Genomic DNA, 26,797 nt, shown 5'->3' with positions numbered 1-26,797 from the left:
CACATGGTTTTTATCCTTCCTCTTGTTAATGTAATATATCACATTGATTGGTTTGTGAATATTGAACCATCCTGGAATAAATCCAACTCGACTGTGGTGAATAATCCTTTCAATGTATTGTTGAATTTGGTTTTGGTTTGCTAGTATTTTGTTGAGGATTTTTGCATCTATGTTCATTGGGGATATTGGCCTGTAGTTTTTTTACAGTGTCTTTAAAAAAATTTTTTTTCAATGTTTATTTATTTTGGGGAGAGAGAGATAGAACGTGCAAGTGTGATCAGGGTAGGGGCAGAGAGAGACAGAGACAGAGGATCTGAAGAAGGCTGTGCTGTGTCAGTACAAATCCTGATACAGGGCTTGAACTCACAAGCTCTGAGATCATGACCTGAGCAAAAGTCAGACACTTAACCAACTGAGCCACCCAGGCACAGTGTCTTTTTGTGATTTTGATATCAGGGTACTTCTGTCCACATAGAATGTATTTGGAAGTTTTCTTCCCTGTTCATTTTTTGGAATAGTTTTAGTAGAATGGGTATTAACTCTTGTTTAAATATTATATAATATTAATATTATGTATAATAATTATAAATTATATTATTTATAATATATAATAAATATATAAAATATAATGTATTTAATATATAATATAACAACATTAAATATTTTATATATTATATAAGATATACATATATATTTACTATCTATCTATCTATTTTGAGAGAAAGAGTGAGCAGGGGAGGGACAGAGAGAGAGAGGGAGAGAGAGAATCCCAAGCCAGCTGTGCGCTGTCAGAACCGTGAGATCATGGTCTGAGCCTAATCAAGAGTCTGACGCTTAACCAACTGAGCCGCCTGAGGGCCCCAGTATTAACTCTTCTTTAAATGTTTAGTAGAATTCAGCTGTGGAGCCATCAGGTCCTGGACTTGTGTTTGTTGGGAGTTTTTTGATGACCTATTCAATTTCATTACTAGAAATTGGTCTGTTCAAATTTTCTATTTCTTCCTGATTCCATTTGGAAGATTGTGTGTTTCTAGGAATTTATCCATTTCTTCTAGGTTGTCCAATTTGTTGGCATATTATTTTTCATAGTTTTATTTTATAATCCTTTGTATTTCTGTAGTGTTGGTTGTTATTTCTCCTCTTTCATTTCTGATCTTATTTGAATCCTCTCTTTTTTTCTTTCTTAATGGATTTGTATAAGTTTATCCAATTCTATTTATCTCTTCAAAGAACCAGCCATTGGTTTCACTGATCTCTTCTATTGATTTTTTTCATTTCTCTTTCATTTATTTTCACTTTAGTCTTTATAATTTTCTTTCTTCTACTAGCTTCGGGCTTTGCTTGTTCTTTTCCTAGTTCCTTTACTTGTAAGTTTATATCATTGTTTTGAGCTTTTTCCTGTGTCTCAAGGTAGACTATAAACTTTCTTCTTAGAACTGCTTTTGCTGTGTCCCAAAGATTTTGGACCATTGTGTTTCCATTTTCATTTGCCTCCATGTACTTTAGTTGTTGTTGTTGTTGTTGTTTAGTTTTTATTTCATAATCATAAGCTTAACTCTGCAATCCAGCTAGACTTGGAAGGGAGTAAGGAAAATATGGAACCCATAGAACTACAGTGAGAGCACAGATTATAGGATATTTCAAGCAGATAGGGGTGAAGGGATGTACTCTTGAGCTATAAAAGGAATGGTTTGGTAGTTAAAATAAAACACAAGTCAAATTTATTAGATTTGTCCAGTCAGCATTGGTGATCTTCTTGCTGATCTTGCCATTCCTATACCCAAGGTGCTCCATGGCTTCCACAATATTCATGCCCTCTTTCACCTTGCCAAAGACCACATCCTTGCCATCGAACCACTGAGATGAAAAACTGGGAACCATTTGTGTTGCATCCAGCACTTGCCATGGATAAGATGCCAGGACCTATGTGTGTCAGAATGAAATTCTCATCAAATTTCTCCCCATAGATAGACTTGGATCCAGTGCCATTATGGCATGTAAAGTCACCACCCTGGCACATAAAACTTGGAATAATCCTATCAAAGCAGGAAACTTTATAACCAAATCCTCTGTCCCCAGTGCTCAGAGCATGAAAGTTTTCTGCTGTTTTTGGAATTTGTCTGCAAACAACTCAAAGGAAACACGGCCCAAGGGCTCATCATCCACAGCAATGTCAAAGGACACAGTGGGGTTGACCATGACTGGGTGGCATGGGCAACTCTGGGATGGTGGCACCTGCAAGTCTGTCTCCATGTATTTTTTGATTTCCTCTTTGATTTCTTTGTTAACCGTTGGTTGTTTAGTAGCATGTAGTTTAGCTTCAATGTGTTTGTGTTTTTTCCAGTTTGTTTTCCTTGTTTCTAGTTTCATATTGTTGTGGTCAGAAAAGATACTTGATAGGATTTCAATCTTTTTATTGAGACTTGTTTTGTGGACTAATATGTGATGCTGGAGACTGTTCCGTGTGCATATGAAAAGAATGTCTATTTTACTGTTTGGGGATGAGATGCTCTGTACATATCTGTTAATCCATCTGATCTAATGTGTTATTCAAAGCCACTCCTTCCTTATTGATTTTCTGTCTAGATGATATATTCATTGGTGTAAGTGGGGTATTTAAGTCCCCTACTATTATTGTGTTGCTGTCAATTTCTCCCTTTATATCTATTAATATTTGCTTGTATTTAGGTGCTTCCATGTTGGGTGCATAGATATTTACAGTGTCAATCCTGTTTTTACATTGATTCCTTTTTATCATTATGTAATGCCCTTCTTTTTCTCTTGTTACAGTCTTTGTTTTTAAGTCTGTTTTGTCTGATGTAAATATTGCTACCTTTTTTCCACCTTCATTGCATGGAATATCATTATTTTATCCCTTCACTTTCAATTTGTATGTGTCTTTTGGTCTGAAGTATCATAGACAACGTATATGTGCATTTTGGTTTTTTTATCCATTAAGTGACCTGATGTCTTTTGATTGGAGCATTTACATTTAAAGTGATTATTGATAGGTATGTACTTATTGCCATTTGTTGTTTTCTGGTTGTTTTTTAGTTCTTTGTTCCTTTCTTATCCTCTTGTCCTCCTTACTTTTCCTTCTGGTTTCATGACTTACTTTCATGTTATGCTCAGGTTTATTTTTTTATTTTGTGTATAATAAGTTTTTAATTTGTGGTTACATATGGGGTTCATATATAACATGTGTATTAGCGGTCTATATTAAGTTGGTCACTTGAGTTCACATGTATGCTGAAGAATACATTCTAAAGGCACTAAATTTTTACTCCCCCTGCATGTTTTATGTATGTGATATCATATCTTACATCTTTATTTTGTGTATCCCTTGACTACTTTTTTGTAGATATAATTGATTTTATTATTTTTGTGTTTTAGCCTCCTTACTGACTTTATAAGTGATTAATCTGTTACCTTTATTATATGTTTGCTTTTACTAGTGAAGTTTTTTCTTAATTTTCTTCCATTTATGTTCTTTTCATTTAAATAATTCCCTTTATTTTATTTTTTCAATTAAATATTTATTGAACAAATGCAGAATAAATTAAGTGGGGTGTGGGGAGATAACCTGAAGATACAATGAACATCTCCAAATATTCAGAGGGCATCACACAAAAACTGAAAGACTTATTCACTATTTTTCCAAAAGGCAGAACTTGAACCAAAGGATAAATATAAGCAACCAGTAGGCTGCAGGCCAGTTGGGCAAAGTGTATCACTTATCTTAATAACTTTGCCAATATAATGCTTTCCACCCTACATTTCCCTGCTCCTAAAAGGAATATTACATCTAATATGTCTCCTGAGGGTCTTAAATAGTCACATTTTCATGACAAACCCTCCACTGCCAGTACACTGGATGTACTAACACTACCAGGAAAAGATGTGAAGTTAACACACTGCTTTACTGAGGAAATGGTCTTTTGTTCCTCATCTACATTTCAGCATTCTGTGTGTGATATTCAGGAGGTGAGGAGAAAGGAGAGCACATTCTGTGAAGAGGGTGGATAGGAATCCTCAGCAGCTCAGATACTGCCTCTGGGGACAGTCTTTCTCAAATCCCACATGAATCACTGTAACTCTTAACCATCGGTGCAGACTGGGGGGTGTGCTGTGCCGCGGCAGGAACAAACAATTGACAACCACTGTCCCACATGAAGCAGGAAATCTGTGTTTTATAGTCACTAGGAAATATAAACTGCATAATACTGACGGGTTCCATCCAAATTGTCAAATATTACAAAACAAAAATTGTTTCAACAACTATTCAGCATAATGTTTAAGGACAAAATACATATAATATACTATATATATGTATTTTATCACATACTCAGTAGGGAATGCTGGGGTGCTAATCCATCCAATAAATTGAAAATAAAAATTTTACATTTCTATATTTGTCAGTATACAGGATTCTGAAGGTGGATCTTGAATTCAGAATGATATATCAGCTTTTGATGAAAGCCACATAATTGGTCAGTCTGGCTAACTGCTGCTTGTTGGGATTGGTGGAATTGGGGCAGGTTCTGATGAGGGAATGATCCAGTTGAAGGAAACATCCAGGGCCCCTGCAACTGGTTTTTTGGGCATAACATTCTTGTGGTGAAGTGGGCTTGTCATCCTTGTTCTAATGTACCTTTCACAGCCTCTTCCACAGGAGCCTGACAACGGCTGCAAAGTCGTTGGCTCTTTATGGAGGTGTAGGCTTGAGAGACTAGGGTGAAGGCTCTTCTCTTTGTGGCATCTCTAAGTGCTTCTATGATTGGCCAGACCATCTCAGACCACTGGTGTGCGTTTAAGGTCATGTAGATTCCAGGAAAATCTCTCTCCAGATTCTTTGTCCTACTGACCAAATTCCCCCAAGTTCAGAATTTACAGATTCTATAGTATCCTTTTCCAAAGATATCTTCCATTATTCATGTCATTATAAAGCCTAACAGCTGACCATACACTGAGGGTGTAGCAATTCCTCCAGGAGCCTTGAGTTCCTGGTTCCCACACTGATCCAGCAACTTACTGAAATTAAGGCACTTTCTGTCATAAAACCATCACTGGCATCTTCCCAGCCAGTCCCACCTCAGCACCTTCCCAAAAGTAGACCCCAGACAGCCCCTTGGCCATCGCACCCACAGTGAAGTACTAAAAAATTCCCTGTAAACAAAAACCAAAAACAAATAGAAAGAGGAATTCCATTTAACATTTCAGGTCATCATTCAGAATTTAAGAAGAGATAAAGATTTTCCCAGATAAACAAAAGTTAAAGGAGTTGCTCACCACTAAACTAGTCTCACAAGAAATGTAGAGTCTTATGATTGAAATGACTGCACATAATTCCTGAACAAGACAATTCAACAATGATCACTTGTTAGTCATTATTGATGAGAATATAATTCATGCAACTAAGTGATAAATTTAAAATAATTTTCACAACAATTAAAAAGTTACAAGTATAAATTATATTTGACTCTAATCACTCTTACTTTTTTCCTACTGGCAAATGTAAGGTGGCAATATCTTATGATAACATGACTGGTTTCATTATCCACTTTTTCATATCAATTATATATTACAAAATAATGGTCAAACTCTAATTTGCAGAGTATGACTATGTTATTAAAATGAAAATCCTGCAGCTAATTTGTATGTAACTGAAAGGGCATATCAGCCATGAAGAAAAGGAAGAATTCAATATATAGGAACAGAGATATTGGGGGTTGAGTCCATAAGGAGTATCTGGCAGGCCTCCCTGTGTTTCCTGGCCACACCTTAGGCTGTGAGTCCTGCCCCTTGGGTACCTGGAACATGCACTCTTCCAGCAGCTCTAAGGCTCAGTGTTTATGACAAGCAGCAATACTCACTGCAACTGGCTTTGGAAGGTGATGCCCTGGTAGTAGAATACTCTTTGGCTTTGCTTTTTTATTAAAGGATACTTGCTTTAATAAAGCAAATTCTTAATTATGCTTGCTTCCTATGGGACCATGGGGGACACTAGAGTGGATCATCAGTCTCTGATTATTTTGGGCTACTCTCTGAGAATCCTTTGAACAAATTGCTTTTGGCCAGGGGTGAATTATGTAGAGGCACCAATGACTCCAGTCCTTTCAGGCCCTCATAGGGCTGGATAGGTAACTATCTTGCGGTACACCTGTAACTCATTTATTATGTACTAAATGAAGTGTGTCACTTAAAAGACTATGGTTTATATAGCTAAGCTGGTTAAAACGGGGAAAAAGAAATCATACTTTCTGTTTTTAATAATTCAATTCCTTACATTTGAAGTGATTATATTACAAAGTAACATGACTATAAATTAATTAGTACAGGTGGAATATATAATAGCTAGAGTATGATGTATTGCCTTCACCTGGTTGTAATTTTTCTTAAACTTTAATAATTTGTTACTAACTTCGATAGTGTCCATATAGTAAATGGAAATCATACCAGTTATTTGAATAGATAATTTTTTAATTTTATTTTTTTAATTTACATCTAAATTAGTTAGCATATAGTGCAACAATGATTTCAGGAGTAGATTCCTTAATGCTTCTTACCAATTCCTCCTACTACCCCTCCAATAACCCTCTGTTTGTTCCTCATATTTAAGAGTCTCTTATGTTTTGTCCCCCTCCCTGTTTTTATATTATTTTTGCTTCCCTTCCCTTATGTTCATCTGTTCTGTGTCTTAAAGTCCTCATATGAGTGAAGTCGTATGATTGTCTTTCTCTAATTTCACTTAGCATAATACCCTCTAGTTCCATCCACATAGTTGCAAATGGCAAGATTCCATTCTTTTTGATTGCTGAGTAATACTCTATTGTATATATATACCACATCTTCTTTATCCATTCATCCACTGATGGACATTTGGGCTCTTTCCATACTTTGGCTATTGTTGATAGTGCTGCTATAAACATGGGGGTGCATGTGTCCCTTTGAAACAGCACACCTGTATCCCTTGGATAAATGCCTAATAGTGCAATTGCTGGGTCATAGGATAGTTCTATTTTTAGTTTTTTGAGGCACCTCCATACTGTTTTCCAGAGTGGCTGCACCAGCTTGCATTGCCACCAACAATGCAAAAGAGATCCTCTTTCTCCGCATCCTCGCCAACATCTGTTGTTGCCTGAGTTGTTAATGTTAGCCATTCTGACAGTTGTTAATGTTAGCCATTCTGAAGGGGGTATCTCATTGTGGTTTTGATTTGGATTTCCCTGATGATGAGTGATGTTGAGCATGTTTTCATGTGTTGGTTGGCCATCTGGATGTCTTCTTTGGAGAAGTGTCTATTCATGTCTTTTGCCCATTTCTTCACTGGATTATTTGTTTTTTGGGTGTTGAATTTGATAAGTTCTTTATAGATTCTGGATACTAACCCTTTATCTGATATGTCATTTGCAAATATCTTCTCCCATTCTGTCGGTTGCCTTTTAGTTCTGCTGATTGTTTCTTCTCTGTGCAGAAGCTTTTTGTTTTGATGAGCTCCCACTAGTTCATTTTTGCTTTTGTTTCCCTCGCCTCTGGAGGCGTGTTGAATAAGAAGCTGCTGCGGCCAAGATCAAAGAGGTTTTTGCCTGCATTCTCCTTGAGGATTTTGATGGCTTCCTATCTTACATTTAGGTCTTTCATCCATTTTGAGTTTATTTTTGTGTATGGTGTAAGAAAGTGATCTGAGTTCATTCTTCTGCATGTTGCTGTCCAGTTTTCCCTGCACCACTTGCTGAAGAGACTGTCTTTATTCCATTGGATGTTCTTTCCTACTTTGTCAGAGATTAGTTGGGCCATATGTTTGTGGGTCCATTTCTGTGTTCTCTATTCTGTTCCATTGATCTGAGTGTCTGTTTTTGTGCCATGAATACATAATTTAACAAGAATTGTTACCCAGATATAAAGTGAAGGAAGTGACTACAAAGCTAAAAAGAGAAATCCAAGGTATTATAGAGGGAGCAAATGTTACCACATCTAGAGCTGGGGGAAAAAAATGAAGCAAAGGAAGAAACTTACAAACAGAGGAGTGACCCCTCAGTTGAAACTCAGATGTATGAGAAGATGCTGCTCAGTTGGTGTCAGTGTCCCTGAGCTTAGAGGAGGGATTCTGTGGGACCCAGACCTCTAAGGCAGGAACAATGGCTGGCTGGTGTTGATGTCTTTGAGTCGATGAAATGTACAAAACTGTAGAAAAACTACAAACTGGATTCAGTTGTTGCTGCAGAAAGGGCCTGCTGCTACCAGGATGAAGAACCATTGCTAGCATAAAGCACACAGAAACCAAAAGGCTATAGGAGGCAGTCTTGAGGTAGACAGGAAGGAACAATTCTCTTGCCCTCCCACAGTCTCGGGTTCTCCCTCTGGTGCCACCAGTTAACAGACCTTAACAGGACCACCTGGCAAGGCAAAGAAATGTGGTTTTCAGAGTCCCAGCTCCAGCATCAAAGAATAATACAAAAGGGTGAGTTGAGAGCTGAGATAATGATGTAGTAACTGGCATTTGACTGATGTGAAAACTGGTACCAGAAATGGGGTTTATCTTTCATCCTCTGGTTTGCATATATCTCATAAAGATAGTTAAAGACCTTGCTTCTTCCTGCGCCTCATATCCAATGAGTATAATGTCATCAATGTAGTGGACCAAGTCAATGCTGATTGGAAGGTCAAGATGCTCAAAATCTCTGTGGACTACATCATGGTAGAGAGAAGGAGAACTGCCATAGCCCTGGGGCAAGACAGTGAAGTTACATTGTTGGCTTTGCCTAGTAAAAGCCAATAGCTTCTGGTGTTCTCTACCAATTTGTATGGAGAAATAAGCATTTGCTAGGTCAATAGCTGCATACCAGGTAGCAGGGGGTACGTTGATTTGCTCCAGTAAAGATACTACATGCAGAAAGCAGCTGCAATTGCAGGCAGATATCACCTGATTAAATTTATAATAATCTACATTCTCCAAAATCCATCCACCTTCTTCACAGACCGGACGGGCAAGTTAAGTTGGCATGAGATAGGTTTCATCACTCCCTGCTGCTTTCAAATCTTTATTGGTGTTACTAACCTCTGTAAATCCCCATTCTGTCATCCCAGGAAAACAATATTTTTTGTTTACTCTCCTGGTATATGTATATGTGGGGGAGGGAAATTTCCAAGGGCTACAACTTGACCCTTCATACTATAAGCCTCCTTATTTCACGATCAGAAATCCTGATCTGGAATTCTAAACTGAAAATTCTGCCAGTTACCATGTATCTATTCTAATTATACACACAGGAACTTATGAAATCACTATAGAGTGGTTCTGTGGATTTACTTAATCCACTGAGTCAAACTTGAGTTAAGACTCAATTTCTCGGGGGGATTGTGGGGTGGGGAATGGGTTAAATAGGTGATAGGGATTAAGGAATGCACTTGTCGTGATGAGTACTGGGTGATGTATGGAATTGTTGATTCATTTTATTGTACACCTGAAACTAAAATCACACTGTGAACTAACTGGAATTAAAAACTTTTAAAAAATAAAAGGATGGTGCAAGGACTAAGCTCTGGGAGAACTCCAGTATTAGAACTCTAAGAAAAGAAGAGTAACCAACAGGAGAGACATAAAAAATGACTAGGGAAGTGAAAGAAAAACTCAAATATTGTTATCTTGGAAGCCAAGTGAAGAAAGTACAGGTTTTCCCCACTGTCTGAAAGTATGACATTCCTGTGAAACCTTCTGCAAGCCAGAATGACATAAAGCAAAGAAGCAATTACCATTTATTTATATGGCAAAAAATTTTGAACATTCCTAGACCCCAAAAAATCAACTCTTTTAGGCTTTTCTGTTTCCTCAGGACACATCTTGTTAATTGATGCACAATATATGTCGAGATAAAGCACAGATGCTTCAGACACAGTTCAAAGCTACGGTTGCTGAATGCTGAGCTGCTGAGTGTGGCTCCTGGGAAGGAGCTTAGGATGCATGCTGCCTCTATAATGACTTGCCTCAAAACAAATGCTGAATGCTATTTTTACTTTCTGCCTTTTTTTGTAAAGGCAAAAATCCCTTTGGATTTCTTTCCCTTAGGGAAACCAGGTGGTGGTCAATGCATCATCAAGATTAATACTCAGCTACGACCTCAAAGACCTAACTCACCAATTGACCCCAATTCAACTGTGTTCAAACTCCTCATCACCACTGGGAGAAATCGTGCTAATCTTAAAGGACCCCAAGTCAGGCCATGGGCATTGCAGCAATACTTCTTCCTGAGACCCTCATGTTGGGCCATGTGCAGTTCAGTATTACTTTGCTAGACATCCCAGCAAGCAAAGTCTTCCATGTCCATGCAGATGTCAGAATGGAGAAAGATCAGTGTGAAGATTCAGGTGTCCTCCAGAAGTTTCTGGGTTCTCACCAGACCATCCTCTTTACCCTCTTTGTGGTGCTATTGTAACCTTTTTTTTTTTTTTTTTTTTTTTTGTCTTCTAGCATACAATGCCTTCTTAAACAAGATACAGGCAATTACAGTTGTTTATGTAGCAACTCTAGGAATACCACAGCCATGTTCTTAGACCCCCACATATTCCTCCCCACTCTTTCATGACTCTACAACCCCCACCAGCCCAGAGTCAGCTACAACATTGGCTGTGGAGTATGAGGCACTAACCTCCACTTGGACAAGTCCCCTTAACTGTAGAGGACTGGAGATTTCTAGCAACCAGGAACTAGCTGCAACCTCTATACTCATAAGCCCCTAAACAAGGGTTCTGAGAACTGTAATTAAATGATCCTAAGCTGTTCCATAAAGAGAGAGAGAGACTCAGTTTCTCACCTGTGCACCACAAAGCCCACACTTAAACTGGTGGGCTGCAGTGGCATTTAGAGTCCCCAGGAATTAACATCAATTTAGTGCCAATGTTTAGAAATCCCTGAAAAACCTGAATATTTCTTTTTCCCTGGTACACAGTCATTTTAGGAGATGGCCACAGCTCCTTGTAAAGAAGACTTGGAGGAAGATTTTCAGTATATACTAATGGCAGTGCTACAGTAGCCTCCTTTAAGAGGATGCAACCTTGCCTTCAGTTATGGGGCTTAGGCCTGGTAACTGGTAAGAGGTCAGAACTCTCTACTGTGGTGACTAAAGTCATATTTTTGGCCACCATATATGGATTTTTTTATACTAAATGTTGGTGACCAACATTTCAGTAGGCTGGTCATCTATTTTATTCCTACAACCATCATAATCATTTAGCCACAAAGATCGGTGAGGGTCAAAAAAGCATCTGATTACCACTATATTTCTACTTCTCTCTTTTAAAAAATGTTTACTTAGTTTTGAGAGAGAGAGAGAGAGATAGAGAGAGAGAGACAACATGAGCAGGGGAGGGGCAGGGAGAGGGAGACACAGAATCTGAAGCAGGCTCCAGGCTCTGAGCTGTTAACACAGAGCCCGATGCAGAACTCGAACTTATGTACTGTCAGATCATGACCTGAACTGAATCAGATGCCCAACTGACTGAGCCACACAGGTGCCCCTATATTTCTACTTCTCTTTATAGTAAATGTGCCTGCTTTGTCTTTGGTGGTTAAACAGTAATGTTTAACTTCTGCTACTCGGAAATGGGTCATCCCACATGCCTAACCTACAGAAGAAAGCCACTATAGAGCTTTTCAAGGATGTAAATACTCCCACTCACTAATATAATTTTCAGTGCGTTGGTAAGGGGATGTTCCCAGAATCCTCTCAGAGGATATCCTTGGAGGGAGTGGATGTGCAAGCCAATATGTGATAAATATACTCCAACATTCCTGTCTTCCTAAGTCTTTGGATTTCTTCCTACACGATGCCAGGGATCTTCCAGTATCTCAATTTAAAACACAGGCCACTGTGGAGTCCAAGTTTCAGTGAGTTTACCAAATAAATGGTTAGCATCACTTACAGCTGTAGATGCTAGAACATTAAATCCTTAATGTCTGATAAGTGTACCCATATTAATAAATTCTAACCAACTCAACATTATATTCTGTGCTCCTTGCTTTAACTCCCTTATAGTATACTCTCACATATTCCCTGGATTTTTGTCACTATATATGCAAATCCTGAGAGTCTTTTGCTGTAAAAGCTATTTCCTCCTGGTCAGACTTTGTATTTGCCCTGCTGGGGCATTTGAACATCTGACTGTAGTTATGAGTCTACTAGAAGTAAGAGGTGGTTGTGGTGAATCTTCAGGAAAATGGGAGTCCCTACCAAGGCAGTTGCCTCAGATGAGATTTTTACAAGATTTTCAATTTAGTGAAGGCTAGTCTCCACAAATACAGGAGGACAAACTGCCTACATTTGCAAGAGAGGCTAGAGTGACTCAGGAGTTTGAGATTATTAGTCTCCTAGTTCCACTAAATCTTGGAAATTTGGAATGAGGTCCTTCTTCCCAATCAGTGCCCCAATTTTCACATGAGTAACTTGGCTGGGATGTGAATTCAGTTAACACTGAAACCCATAATTCTTGATGAATTGACCCCTTTATCATTCTATTATGACTTTCTTTGTTTCTTGTTGCAGCTTCTGGCTTAAAGTCTATTTTGTCTGATGTAAATATAGCTACCTCTCCTCTATTTTGGTTTCACTTGCATGTGATATCTTTTTCTATCCCTTCACTTTGAGCCTATGTGTGTCCTTAAAGCTGATGTGAGTCTCTTGTTTAGGGGGCACATAGTTGGGTCTTGTTTTTCATCCATCCAGCCACTCTGCATTTTGATGGAAAATTTAATCCATATGAATTTAGAGTAATTATCGATAGGGAAGAACTTAATCATGTCATCTTGTTAATTGTTTTCTGGCTGTTTCATAGTTCTTTGTTGCCTTCTTCCTCTCTTACCACCTTCCTTTGTGAGCTGATGATTTTCCATAGTGGTATGCTTTGATTGCATTCTTTTTATCTTTTGTGCATCTACTGTGGATTTTTGCTTTGTGGTTACCATGGGGCTTACATAAAACAGCTTATAGACACAACAGTGTATGTTAAGTAGATAACAATTTAATTTCAGTTACAGACAAAGAGTCTACCCTTTTACCCTCCCATTTAAAAAAATTTATTTATTTGGGCAGGGGGGCAGAGAGAGACAGAGAGAGATAATCCCAAGCAGGCTCCATGCTGTCAGCACAGAGCCCGATGTGGGGCTTGATTTCATGAACCATGAGATCATGACCTGAGCCAAAATCAAGAGTCTGACATTTAACTGAGTGAGCCACCCAGGCACCCCTCCCATTTTGTTTTTGAGGCCACATCTTCTTATATTATATATCCATTAGCAAATATTGTAGCCATAGTTATTTATAATACTTGTGTCCTTTAACCTTTATACTAGAATTAACTGATTAACACACTACCAGATTACAGTATTGGAATATTCTGAATTTGACTATATAATTAAATTTATCAATATGTTTTATATTTTCATGTTTCCATGTTACTAATTAGTGTCTCTTCATGCCTGCTTGAAGAACTCCTTTCATCATTTCTTATAAGGCAGTTCTAATGGTGGTGAACTAACCTCAGCTTTTGTTTGACTGGGAAAGACTTTGTCTCTCCTTCATTTCTGAAAACTTTACCAGATAGAGTATTCTTGATTACTTAAAGTATATCACCCCACTCTCTCCTGGCCTTTAAGGCTTCTGCTAAGAAATCCACTGATAGTCTTATGGAGTTCCTTTATAAGTAGCACACTTCTTTTTATTGCTGCTTTCAAGATTTATCTTTGTCTTTGATTTTTGAAAGTTTTATTATAATGTGTCCTGGGGAAGATCTCTTTGGGTTGAATTTGTTTGCAACTTCATGAACTTGAATGTGCAAATATGCCCCCAGATTTGGGAAGTTCTCAGGCATATTTTTTTAAAATAAGCTTTCTGCCCCTTTCTCTCTATCCTTAGATTCTCATAATACATAGGTTGTTTCTCTTAATGGTGTCCCATCAATCCCATAGGATTTCTTCATTCCCCTTCATTTTTTTCCCCTTCATTTTTGCTTTTCTCTGACTGGATCATTTCAAATGATCTGTGTTCCTACTGAGTATTTACACAAAGAAAATGAAAACACTAATTCAAGGAGAAGTATGCACCCCTATGTTTATTGCAGCATTATATACAAAAGCCAAGGTGTGAAAGCAACCCAAGCACCCATTGACAGATGAATGGACAAAGATGTCATACACACACACACACACACACACGAATATCATTCAGCCATAAAAAAGAATGAGGTCTTGCCATATGTGACAACATGGATGGACCTAGAGGATATTACACTAAATGAAGTAAGTCAGAGAAAGACAGATACCATATGATTTTACTTATACGTGGAATCTAAAAAACAAACAAAGAAACAAAAAACCCCAAACAAACAAGAAGCAGAAACAACTAATAAATATAGAGAACAAAGAGATGGTTTTCAGGGGGAGGATATTGAGGGATGGGCAAAATAGGTGAAGGGAGTGGGAAATACAGGCTTCCGGTTATGGAATGAATAAGTCACAGGAATTAAAGGTACAACATAGAGAATATAGTCAGTGGTATTGTGATAGCATTTTATGGTAACAGATGATAGCTATACCTGTGGTGAGCATAGCATAATGTACAGACTTGTCAAATTACTATGTTGTACACTTGAAACTAATGTCACATTGTGTGTCAACTATACTTCAATAAAATAATCTGTATTCAGATTTACTAACTTTCTTCTGCTTGGTCTCATCTGCTATTGAAGCTCTTTTTTGAATTCTTCATTTCAGTCCTTGTATTCTCCAGCTCTGAAATTTCTGGTGTTCTTTTTTATATTTTCTCTTTGTGGAATTTATCATTTCATTCATCTATTGTTTTTCTTATTTCATCAAATTGTTTATCTGTGTTCTCTGTTAGCACTCTGAGCATCTTTTTTTTTTCAACATTTATTTATTTTTTTTGGGACAGAGAGAGACAGAGCATGAATGGGGGAGGGGCAAAGAGAGAGGGAGACACAAAATCGGAAACAGGCTCCAGGCTCTGAGCCATCAGCCCAGAGCCCGATGCGGGGCTCGAACTCACAGACCTTGAGATCGTGACCTGGCTGAAGTCGGACGCCTAACCGACTGCGCTACCCAGGCGCCCCTCTGAGCATCTTTAATACAATTATTTTGAATTCTTTGTTAGGTAGTTTATGAATCTTTACTTCTTTGGGGTCCATTACTAGAAGTTTACTACATTCCTTTAGTGGTGTCATGTTTCCCTGATTCTTTGTGATCCCTGTCACCTTCATAGGTGTTTGTGCATTTGAAAAAGCAGTTGTCTCTTCCAGATTTTATGGAATGAGTTTGGTGAGGAAAGACTTTCACCTGTGGTTGGGGGCATTTTGGCACATGCTGTGACCCATGGTCTAGTACTGCAGGATACCAAGTGTGAGGGCATGTAGCATCTGTAGATGGGGATGGGTGGAGGTGGCATGGTGTCTCATTGGCTCCAAAAGCTGTGGTCCATAACGTCAGTTACATGATCCTTTGTGAGAGCTGTAGGCAGTCCACAATGTCTGCAAGGACTGTTGGATTCTTTAATGGCATCTCCAGTCTAGTGGCTAGGGACATGCCAGACAGTGATGGTGACCATAGCCAGTGGTGTGCACCCTCCTAGCTATGGGGCTAGTTGAGGGGGGTGGCTGCAGGGGCCAGTTGCAGGCAGATGTGCAGTGGTGAAGGCTAGGTCCTTCAGCAGAGGCTGGGGCCAACTGCAGGCACACAGGCACCTGCAGGGTCCCCGGTTGTCAGTGTGTACATGTGTAACCATTGGGGCCAGCTGTAGGCATGCATTTGTCAGGGGAGGCCAGTGATGGGAGTTGAGGCTGGTGTCTTGCAGATGTACAACCATAGGGTTAACTGCAAGTGAGAGGGGCTGTTCAGACCAATGACAGGGGTTAGGGTTCAGTTCAGACCCATCAACAGCTATACAGATGTTGGCTGTTGGCATATACCTGTGGGACTGCAGGAGCTTGCCATGGCATATGCCCAGCAGTAGAGGCTGGTAATGAGAGTCAAGCCCGCAGCATGCAGGTCAATAGCTGCAGGAGTCTCCTGCCATTCTCAGCAGTTATCTCTATCTTACACTAGCTTTTCTTTCTTAGCCTTACCTTTAAGTGTTCATCAGCAAGGGTTTATCCTTAGCTTTTTTTTTTTTCATCTCCTAGAAGATACTCGTATTGGGTGAGCTCCACTAGCATCTTCCTGCAAATGCATCTTTCTGTCAGTACCCAGGGATTTAAGACTCATGAAATCCAGCTATATGATACTGCTTATCTTCTATTAGTCTGACAAATCAGAATTGTGTATGATTACTTTCTTATACTGAGAAACCTCTTCCCCAAGGATAACTAGCTACCCTTTCATCTATGACTGACAGTCTTGCCAATCAAGATGTCAAATGCTGCAATTCACCAATTTATAAATCTATTGGGAGTGCATGTGAAAGGCCCTTACCAGATTCACAAAAACCCAGCCTCAGAGCTGACAATCTAAGTAGGATGACTCTGGAATCTCATGAGTGGGGTGTGTGAGGTGTGAATAATGCTGTGTACTGTGGGTAACTAAAATGCAAATTAATACTTCAGACTGGACAGTGCTTCTATCATTATCCAATGGACTTGATTCTGCATAACGTCCTACAATATATTTCAGTCACAATATATTTCAGTGGCATTAAGATTCTTACTGCCTGCAAACCTCTATCAGACTATTGAGCAGGTATCTTAAATGTGTTAACACCTACAAACTCAAACTCTTATCATTCCTCTAACCTGTTTTCCTCTCCTTTCCATATTTCATTTAATGGCATCATGATCCATTCAGCCTTATAAATATGAAAAAACACTCAGTGAACCTTAACTATTTCTCTTTTTCTCTTTAGATCCAACTTTGCCCCGAATCCTGATGATCATATCTGTTTTAGTTTAGGTTCCTTCAGAACAGACCTTGATCCAAGGAGTTAAATGTAAGTTCATTTGGGAGGTGGTTCCAGGAAACAATGGCAAGGGAGTAGGGAAGTAATACAGGAAAGTGAGGGAAGCCTGTACTATTAGGCAGGTTTCACTGAGGCAACTGAGGCTCTATCCCATTGGGGAACTCTGGGAGACAGAAATGTTCCACCCATGGGACTCTATGCAGCTTCCTATTCATCACTGGCTGAGGGCTTCTCCTAGAAGATATCAACTCTCAGGCACTTCTTGCCATCCCACATTTGGACTGGCACAAGCCCTCAGACAGAATTGCAGGTGCTTGCAGTCAGAGACCATTCATATGTACTGAAAAGTGAAGCTGAAGGGATGTAGTTAGGGTATTGGCAATGTCTAGCAGAAAGTAGATTAGAGTGAGGGGCATTGAAACGTGCAACATTTACGGGTGCAAAATTTACCTTCATTCTGTGCACCCTCCCCCCATCCTTCATAATTCTAGTCATTGCTGGCAGAGTTAACTTTTTAAAAACACCAATTTGATCACATCTGTCCTGTGCTTTAAAAGCACAGAGTAAAGTCCATCCTCCTTGATTTCACATGAATAAACATTATAGACTGAAAAGTTACCTTGACAATTTTTTTAAAAACATTTATTGAGAGACAGAGTGTGCGTGGGGGAGGGGCAGAGAGAGCGGGAGATACAGAATCTGAAGCAGGCTCCAGGCTCTGAGCTGTCAGCACAGAGCTCAAAGCAGGGCTCGAACTCATGCACCATGAGATCTTGACCTGAGCTGAAGTTGAATGCTTAACCAACTGAGCCATCCAGGTGCCCCAAAAGTTACCTCTTTAGCCTCATCTTCTGCTATTTTCTTTTATATAACTAAGCTCTGTACATGAATGCTTCACTTCCTGAACTTTTATACCCTAGTGTGTATTGTTCCTTCTGCCTCAAATACCCTTCCCCACTCCTTTACACAAAAATTTCTTACTAGTCCTTTAAAATCCAGTTTAGAAATATTTCTATGAAAACTTCCCTGAACTCCCTGGGAAAATTAATTGCTTACTCCTATGTGTTCCTTAACACCTCTGCTTTTGCACTGTGCAGATTGAACTGCACCTGTAAATCCTTTTTTTCATCACTAAACTAGGAACTCTTCAAAGGAAGTTTTCCTGTCTCCCTGAGCACAGGTCTCATTTATCTTTTTTAACCCCAATGCTTGCATATAGAAGGCACCCAATAAAGGTTTATCGCATTGAATTTATCTGGGTGCATCAAAAAAAAAACCTGATTTTAAAAGAAATGGAAGGGAGCTTCTAGTAATTTCAGGAGATGGACACCATAAGCAAAGAAAGCAGGCTGTGAGAATGTACAATTGGGACCTACCAAAGAAATCTATTTTATATTACTTATTTATGAACTGCTTCAAAAAGGCTTTGAGGCAACTATTCTTAAGTGCTGGAATCTGTTGTCTCCAAAGGCAGTACTTCTGGTTTATTCTGCTAGAACATGTGTTGATAAAAAGACATGCAAATACTCTAGCATAGTTTAAAGAAACCATTTTAAATTAAATAGTCCCTAGATTGTAACTGTCCTAGAGGCAAAGGCCGTGTATATAAAATTTACTTTTTACATAGCACCTAGCCTAAATATACACAAATTCTTAAATGATTTTTGGCACAGCAGTAATTTTGATTACTGTAGTCATTTGCAATGAAGTAAGCATCAGATAATTATCCATTTTAATTCCTTAATATGAATAAATAAGCAAGATAAATCACATTCCTCTCAGAACTCCCCACTCAGAAAAATGCTTTGTAGTGAGATTATTATTCTAATATCTGTATGCCTTTCATACATGATGAATTGGGTAGCCATCAGAGTTTCACTTCACCTAATCTTGTTATTTCAAAAATTATTAAGGATGATAATATTTAAAAATTTTTTTTTAATTTTTGTGTTTATTTTTTTTTTTTTGAGAGAGAGGAAGACAGAATGTGAGCAGGCGAGGGACAGAGAAAGAGGGAGATACAGAATCTGAAACAGGCTACAGGCTCTGAATGTCAGCACAGAGCTGAACATGGGGCTCGATCTCACAAGCCGTGAGATCGTGACCTGAGCCGAAGTCGGGACGCTTAACCGACTGACCCACCCAGGTGCCCCATGATGATAATAATGTTTTTAAAACTTCACTTGCATTACTGTTGCTGCTGCTGCTGCTGCTGCTGCTGCTGTGTGTGTGTGTGTGTGTGTGTGTGTGTGTGTGTGTGTGTTTCTTTCTTAAAATGATAATGGTGGTGATTGTTATGGTTAAGCTTTCCTGTCTCCCTGGGCACTAGCCTAGCATTAATCTAGGTTTGGGCAGTAACAACAGCAGTAACAGTAGTACAGTTTGAAAAGTTTAGCAGTTGAGAACTTAGTACCATTCAATAGAATGGTGGGATGCAGTGGGGGTTGGGAGTGACTTTGGTCTCCCACAGTACTTTTTGTTGTTTAATATTTTCTTTCTGTTATTAATATTGGTCTGATAATAGTGTTCCCTACTATTTGATGATACCTTTTAGTGGTCCAGATGAGTGAGCCAGCATCTCAAGAGGGATCCAAACCTGTTCAGGTACTTGGCTTACATAGATTTCTAGCCATTTAATTATAAGAGGATTTGAGATTTAACATTCTTGAGAAAATTGAGATGCAAGATCATATTTTGTCATTTACTTACTTCTATTTTTAGTTGAAGTATTCTGCCTCAGGTCATGACAAAAGTGCTGGAAAAAGAGGTTCAAATAATAGTTGGGTTACAGTAACCTTCTAGTTGGTTGGCATTTATAACATGTCTGTTATTGTTTGAAATTTTTTTTAAAATTTTTAGCGTTTTATTTATTTTTGAGACAGGGAGAGACAGAGCATGAACAGGGGAGGGTCAGAGAGAGGGAGACACAGAATCTGAAACAGGCTTCAGGCTCTGAGCTGTCAGCACAGAGCCCGACGTGGGGCTCGAACTCATGGACCGCGAGATCGTGACCTGAGCCAAAGTCGGCCGTTTAACCGACTGAGCCACCCAGGCGCCCCTTGTTTGAATTTTTAATATGGCTACTTTGTGTGATTTTATTTGGTATGATGTTTGCCCATTATGTAAATTTTTTTACATAAAAAGTTTGCTATACTAGAGTATAAGATGTTAGTTTTATCTTTAGCTTCTTTTGGATCCCACTTACTAATACTGTTTCCATTTCAGGAAAATGGAGAAGAAGAGAAAGAAAGGAAACAGGAAGCAACTGAAGTGAAAGTCCCTACTGAGGTAGAGTTTTCATAAATAATCAGATGTTAATGCTGGAGAATACACTGGTCAAATTAATTTTCTTATGAAAAAGGAAAAGAGGGGTGCCTGGGTGCCTCAGTCAGTTAAGCATCAGACTCTATTTCACCTCAGGTCATGATCTCATGTTGAGAGACAGAGCTCTGCATCAGGCTCCACACTTGCATGAAGCCTCCTTAAGATTCTCTTGCCCTCTTCCTCTGCCACTCCCCCACTCATCCTCTTGCTCTCTCAAAAAAATTTTTTTTTACAAAAGGAAGGAAAAGATGTGGATGTCCAAAAGGATAAATAAAATGCCAAATGGAAATGAGCAAATTCATGTTAACCATTAAGCTGACTCATCTGAGACAGTTGCAGGAAGTGTCTGTGGACAGATAAATTATTTGTGAAAAGCTATTACAAGTTATAGATAAATAAAGGTTGCATTCTAAGGTCAGAACCATTACCCCAAGTACAAAACCCACCAGTTTTTAGGATAACTTCATTATTCATTCTGAAAATATAATTTCCATATTAATAATTTAAGTAACTTTGTGTTTATTTGACTACAAGACTTCAATGAGGAAGAATATTCTATAGAAAAAGGGATGCGATCGAAAACAGTTATATGGGGCTCCTGGGTGACTCAGTTGGTTAAGCCTCTGACTCTTGATTTCGGCTCAGGTCGTGACTTCATGGTTCATGAGTTGGAGCCCTGCATCTGACTGCGCTGACTGCAGATTCTGCTTGGGATTCTCTCTCTCCTCTCTGCCCCTTCCTCTCTCTCTCTCTCTCTCTCTCTCTCTCTCTCTCTCTCTGTCTCAAAAATAAATAAACTTTAAAAAATCTTAAAAAAAAAAAGAAAAGAGTTATATAGATTCACCATTAAGTTCAATAATATGAGTCTTAAAAATATTATTATTGTTCTTTTAACACTACATCAACATGAGTACAAAAAATGATTTTTCCACCATTTATTCATAAAACTAACCTTTAATTTCAATTAAGATGAAATATTTTTCTTTCTACCACAAACATAGAAGATGATTCTAATAGTAGAAGAAAGCAGTAGCATTTTCAAAAGTCCACTTTCATCTTGCAGTGGTCTCAAATATTGTTTCTAGAAAGTATTGTATAATTTGAAGATTAATGTACATCTGAAATAATATTCTTTGCATATCACTTTGTTAGCCATAGAAAGATGGGATGACATGTTGAACCAATGTATTTTATCTTATCAATGCAGTAAGCAGTCTTTGCTTCTAATACACAGCATTAAATCCTAGAAAAATCAAACATATGTCTGGTAACTCCTATAAGTCATTTATCTGCATTCTTTAATTGGGAGGGTTGATGCAACTTTGAAGAAAAGTAACTCATTTTACAATTGGGATTTCTTTTCTCTTTTCAGAGTTCACAGAGCGTACCAAGCAGCTCTGCATTAGACACCAGCAGCAATGTGCCAGAAACAGCAACAGATGAAATCAAATCCCAAGGTATAGAACTAGCCTTTCCCCTACACAATGGAATTTAAAACAATTGTGTTTTCACTGGGGATGCATTCCTTAAGATTTTGCCTTAAAAAAAATATAGTCTCAGGGGTATTTTAAACACAATTTGGGAAATAGTTTAAAATGTATTCCCTTCATCATCTATTAATATTTTTGAAGCAACTTTATGACTATTCATCCTGTGCTTAAAGAGAAAATTTAGCTGAGATCTGACTGATACATAGCAGGCAACCCATTAATGAAAACATTAAATGAAGAACACAAATGATTTGGCCTGCTTATTGTTTTTTGTTTGTTTGTTTGTTTCTCCTTTTTACCTCTGTACTTGACCACACATTTATTGTGTTTGATTTCTAGCCCCATCCTTAACCCATATCCCACATGATTATGCATCTTGGAAGTGTATCAGATCAAAGACAAAACACAAGTGGGAAAGACAGTCATCCCTTTCATTGCAGTTCTTCAAACTTTAGATACTTAGTGAAATCCTGTACCAAAAAAATTCTCTACAATATTTGAAATTTAACAATTTTAATTAATTGAAATGTGCTTCTGTTCGGTTTCAAGTATTAAGTGTTGAGTATGTGCTAGGCAGTGCGAGGCCAAGTTACCATAATAATTACTTAAAGCATTTTCTAAAGTATAAATTGTTATATGGGTGCTACTTACCGCTTTTAGGTACTTAACTTTTCTCCAAAGGGTTTTCTGTCTCTTAAACCAATTAAAAGCAGTTATTTACTATTTCTTCTTATCAACACACATTATAATACATACACATTAAGAACCAAATTTTCCAACACTTACTCTGTTTTTATTATAAACTTGTACTATTTTCATAGCTTCACTAACTTTTAAAAAGTTTCTCAGAAAGTCCCTCTCCATCTGCCTCTCCACCACCCCAATTTCTTGATTTTACTTCTTCCTCACTCCCACCCTCCATCACCATTGCTGCATACATATACTTTGCCTTTACCTTAATCATTTCAGCCATGTTTTTTTTAAGTTTATTTATTTATTTTTAGTAATCTCTAACACTCAAGGTGGGGCTCAAATTTACAACCCCAAGATCAAGAGTCACATACTCTTCTGACTGAGCCAGCCAGGTGCTCCTCAGCCAGGTTTTTAAATGAACTCTTTTATTTTAAATATGCCAAACAGAATTGGGATCTTGGTAATTTGTTATAAATTTAATTAGATGTTCACTTTAATCCGTTTGTGGCCAAATTTGCACATGCAACACTCACGCATGCATTCCATCATGTAATTTATTACCTCTCTAGAAAACGTATCAATCAAGAGTTTGTGTTATTTCTTGTTCCTGTATTTTCAATTTCTGTTATAGCTTTTCAGTTTGTGCTATAGGGAAGTGTGTTTTGTTTAAATCTGTGCATCCCAGTATGTGTTATATACTGAAAACATTGCAGTTGCTTATTACAATATCAGTTGCAAGGCAATGTACTTATTTATTTGGTGACCAGGCACTATTAAGTCTAATATTCTAAATCTCCCTTTGTAAATGTGTGTGTGTGTGTGTGTGTGTGTGTGTGTGTGTGTGTGTGAAGTGGGAAGAGGAACTGTTAATGCAATTTCAATATATCAAAGGAAGTGTCTTTATTCTTGTTATATATTTTCAAAATTAAAATGATGTTATCTTGTCAGGCAGCTCTCAGAACACACTCAAGTATGTATCTTTGCAAAGAAAATATTGTGTTTAAATGTACCATGAAAATTCCTCATTTCTTTACCCTAGTCATCATACATTTCAGGGTATGAACTTAACATGCATTTTGAGAAATCTTTTTTTGAAAATGTGTTTGCTCGGGGCACCTGGCTGGCTCAGTCAGTGGAACATGTGACTCTTGATCTTGCAGTTATGAGTTTAAGCACCATGTCGGGTGTAGAGGTTACTTAAAAATAAAATAGTAAAAGAAAATAAAGAAAGTATATTTTCTCAACTCTGTTCTTATTTCACAGCCCTAAGATTAACAATTTTGTAGGAAAATACATTTTCCTATAGTTATTGAATCCTAATTCCAATAGTATTTAATAGTGGTTCTTTTCCTCCTTGTTTCTTTATAATCATTCTACCTTATGTACAAATGTTAAGAATCAAGCCAGGTGGAAAAAAAGTCAAGCCAGCTGAGTTTCAGACAGGACCTATATTTAAGGAGAACATCACACATGTAGTTGAGTAGCCCTGCTGGGTCAATTTGCACCAGTTTAATCAGCTGACAGTCCTACTAATGTTATAAGCCCTCTTGTGAAGAAAGAGTCTGCTAAAGCTTATAATGTGGATTATAATTCATTCCTATATATGTCCTTAAATAGGGTGGTACTGAGGCCATGCCCAGCAGGGGGCCATGAACTAAGTGCTGGAAATGGTAAAAGTCACTTTGAAGGCTGGGCATTTCAAAATATGAACAAGGAATTCTTTTATGTCCCTACTTATTTAGTTGAAAGCATTTATGCCCAAAGTACCTGAATAAGTCTTTGCATGTTAGAAGGTAGATTAATACAGGGTTGAAGGTATACATGTCGAGGAAGAATGTGAAAGGCTCTTAATGCTATGAAGAGTTTAGGAAGATAATCCTGAAAAAGAATTCCAGGGCTTAGCATAGTTCCTGGCACAAAGTGAGACATCTATAAATATTTATTAGAGTGAATGTATAAACGAATCAGTCAGTCTGTGAAAGGGTTAGGAATGTCCACGCATAGACCTGCTAAAAAACCCTATACCTGTTTGAAACTATATTCAACTGAACCTCAGAATTAATTTGCCCTTGGGGCAGTTGGGGCTGTTATTTATGAACCTTGAATTCAGAGGTCGCTCAATCAAAAAGGAACTGCAGTTAGGCTTGCTTAGAATCCTGATTTATTAACCCTGCTATTGCTGTGCCTCCTCTTTTCTTGGTTTTATGGCTCTAAGAGAGAAGCGTTTGACTAGAGTTGTAACCAAACACACATCTTCTATTCTACATATCAGTGCAAACACTAGGATTATTGCTTAGCAACCTATAATAGCCAAGCACACTAGAGAAGCACTAGCAGTCTGCAGCAAGATGCAGAATGTCCTAATTCATGTGTGAGTGTACAAATGAGCCATGGCAGATGGGTAGATATCAAGTTGCTGTACATCTGTAGCAGTATCTTTAAAACAGGAGAGGATCCTCTTTGGGTTATGTCCGAGAGAGAAAAAACAAAGAGAGTAACATTAGAATCCGCAGGCTTTAAAAGTTTTTTAAAATTATTTTTTCAATTTACTTCAATTTTATTTCAATTAGTTTATTTATTTATTTATTTATTTATTTATTTTGAGAGAGAGAGACAGAGAGAATGAGAGAGGGAGGGGCAGAGAGAGAAGGAGAGAGAGAATCCCAAGCAGGCTCCGCACTGTCAGCTTGAAGCCTGATGTGGGCTCAAACTCATGAACCATGAGATCATGACCTGAGCCAAAACCAAGAATTGGATGCTTAACTGAGTAGCCCAGGCATCCCTAAAAATTTGTTTAAATATTTATTTATTTTTGACAGAGACAGAGTGTGAGCGGGGGAGGGGCTGAGAGGGAGAGAGATACAGAATCTGAACCAGGCTCCATGCTGTTTGCTGTCAGCACAGAACCTGACATGGGGCTTGAACCCACAAACGATGAGATCATGACCTGAGCCAAAGTCGGACCCTTAACTGACTGAGCCACCCAGGTGCCCCAGAACCTATAGACTTTAAAGAATTGCTCTCTTTCACCCTTAGTAAGCGTTGTACCCAACCAGAGTGTAAACATCCCTTCACACTCAAAAAAGTGGTTAATTTGTTTGCAAATCCAACTGAGAGATTAGGGAGAGCATTATACTGCCCTCCTCACTTCCCCCATATTGGATAAAAGAATTAGCCAAAGAGCAAATCAAAAATTGGGAGGAGGTTCATAAATACTATTTACTATTGGACATAAGACATTCTTCAGATGAAATGTTGGCTTTTCAAGAGTTTCTTTATAGACTACTTATTTTTTTCCTGGGAAGAAAGATGGATACTATCTAGCTAGGTAGGATTTAAAAGTATTCTTCAGAGTATTCTCAATTAAGCTAGGGGAAATTTTAAATAAATTAATTAAACGAATTTGAAATATTTGTGGATAGCTCCCCACCGAAAATGAGAATGAATAAATACATTGCAATACAGTCATATAATGAAATACTATGAAGCAGTGAAAAATGAATGAAGTTCATTATAAGTGTACCAAAAAACAAACAAACAACAACAACAACAACAACAACAACAACAACAAAAACCTAGGAATAAACCTAACCAAAGAGGTGTAAGACCTGTACTCTGAAAACTTTAAAACGCTGATGAAAGAAATTGAAGATGATACAAAGAAATAGAAAGACATTCCATGCTCATGGAGTGGAAGAACAAATATTGTTAAAATGTCTATATTACCCAGAGCAATCTACACATTCAATACAATCACTACCAAAATACCAATAGCATTTTTCACAGAAGTGGAACAAACAATCCTAAAATTTGTATGGAACCACAAAGGACTCCAAATAGCCAAAGAAATCTTGAAAAAGAAAAGCAAAGCTAGAGGCATCACAATTCTAGACTTCAAGTTATATTACAAAATTGTGGCAATCAAAACAAAAATGGATACATAGATCAATGGAACAGAATAGAATATCCAGAAATAAACAATTAAATGGTAAATTAATCTCCAATAAAGCAGGAAAGAATATCCAATGGGAAAAAGTCTCCAGCAAATGGTGTTGGGAAAACTGGACACCAATATGCAAAAGAATGAAGCTGGACCATGTTTTTACACCATACACAAAAATAAACTCAAAATGGATTAAAGACCTAAATGTGGGACCAGAAACCATAAAAATCCTAGAAGAGAGCGCAGGCAGTAATTTCTCTGACATTGGCTGTAGCAACTTTTTTCTAGATAGATGCCCTGAGGCAAAGGAAACAAAAGCAAAAATAAACTATTAGGACTATAAAAAAATAAAAAGCTTCTGCATTGTGAAGGAAATTATCCATAAAACTAAA

The 26,797-nt window shown here is 38.0% G+C and overlaps 1 protein-coding gene and 2 pseudogenes across 1 annotated transcript in view; 1 reads left to right on the top strand and 2 right to left on the bottom strand.

The window, feature by feature from the left end:
• The window catches only part of EFCAB5 (EF-hand calcium binding domain 5), a 194,975-nt gene that overhangs the window by 7,678 nt on the left and 160,500 nt on the right, over positions 1-26,797 (top strand). The window contains 4 exon segments of the mRNA XM_043585552.1: positions 16,902-16,985; positions 19,510-19,559; positions 20,181-20,243; positions 21,652-21,736. Of these exon segments, the coding sequence (XP_043441487.1) occupies positions 19,518-19,559; positions 20,181-20,243; positions 21,652-21,736 (190 nt within the window). The 5' untranslated portion in view covers positions 16,902-16,985; positions 19,510-19,517.
• Positions 1,353-2,199, bottom strand: LOC122486076 (annotated as a pseudogene).
• LOC122486078 lies at positions 4,140-5,291 on the bottom strand (annotated as a pseudogene).

Source organism: Prionailurus bengalensis, chromosome E1 (genome assembly GCF_016509475.1).
Source record: "Prionailurus bengalensis isolate Pbe53 chromosome E1, Fcat_Pben_1.1_paternal_pri, whole genome shotgun sequence".
In the NCBI taxonomy this organism is placed as follows: Eukaryota; Metazoa; Chordata; class Mammalia; order Carnivora; family Felidae; genus Prionailurus; species Prionailurus bengalensis.
Note: the sequence above shows the minus strand (reverse complement) of the source record. Positions and strands in the feature narration are given on the sequence as shown.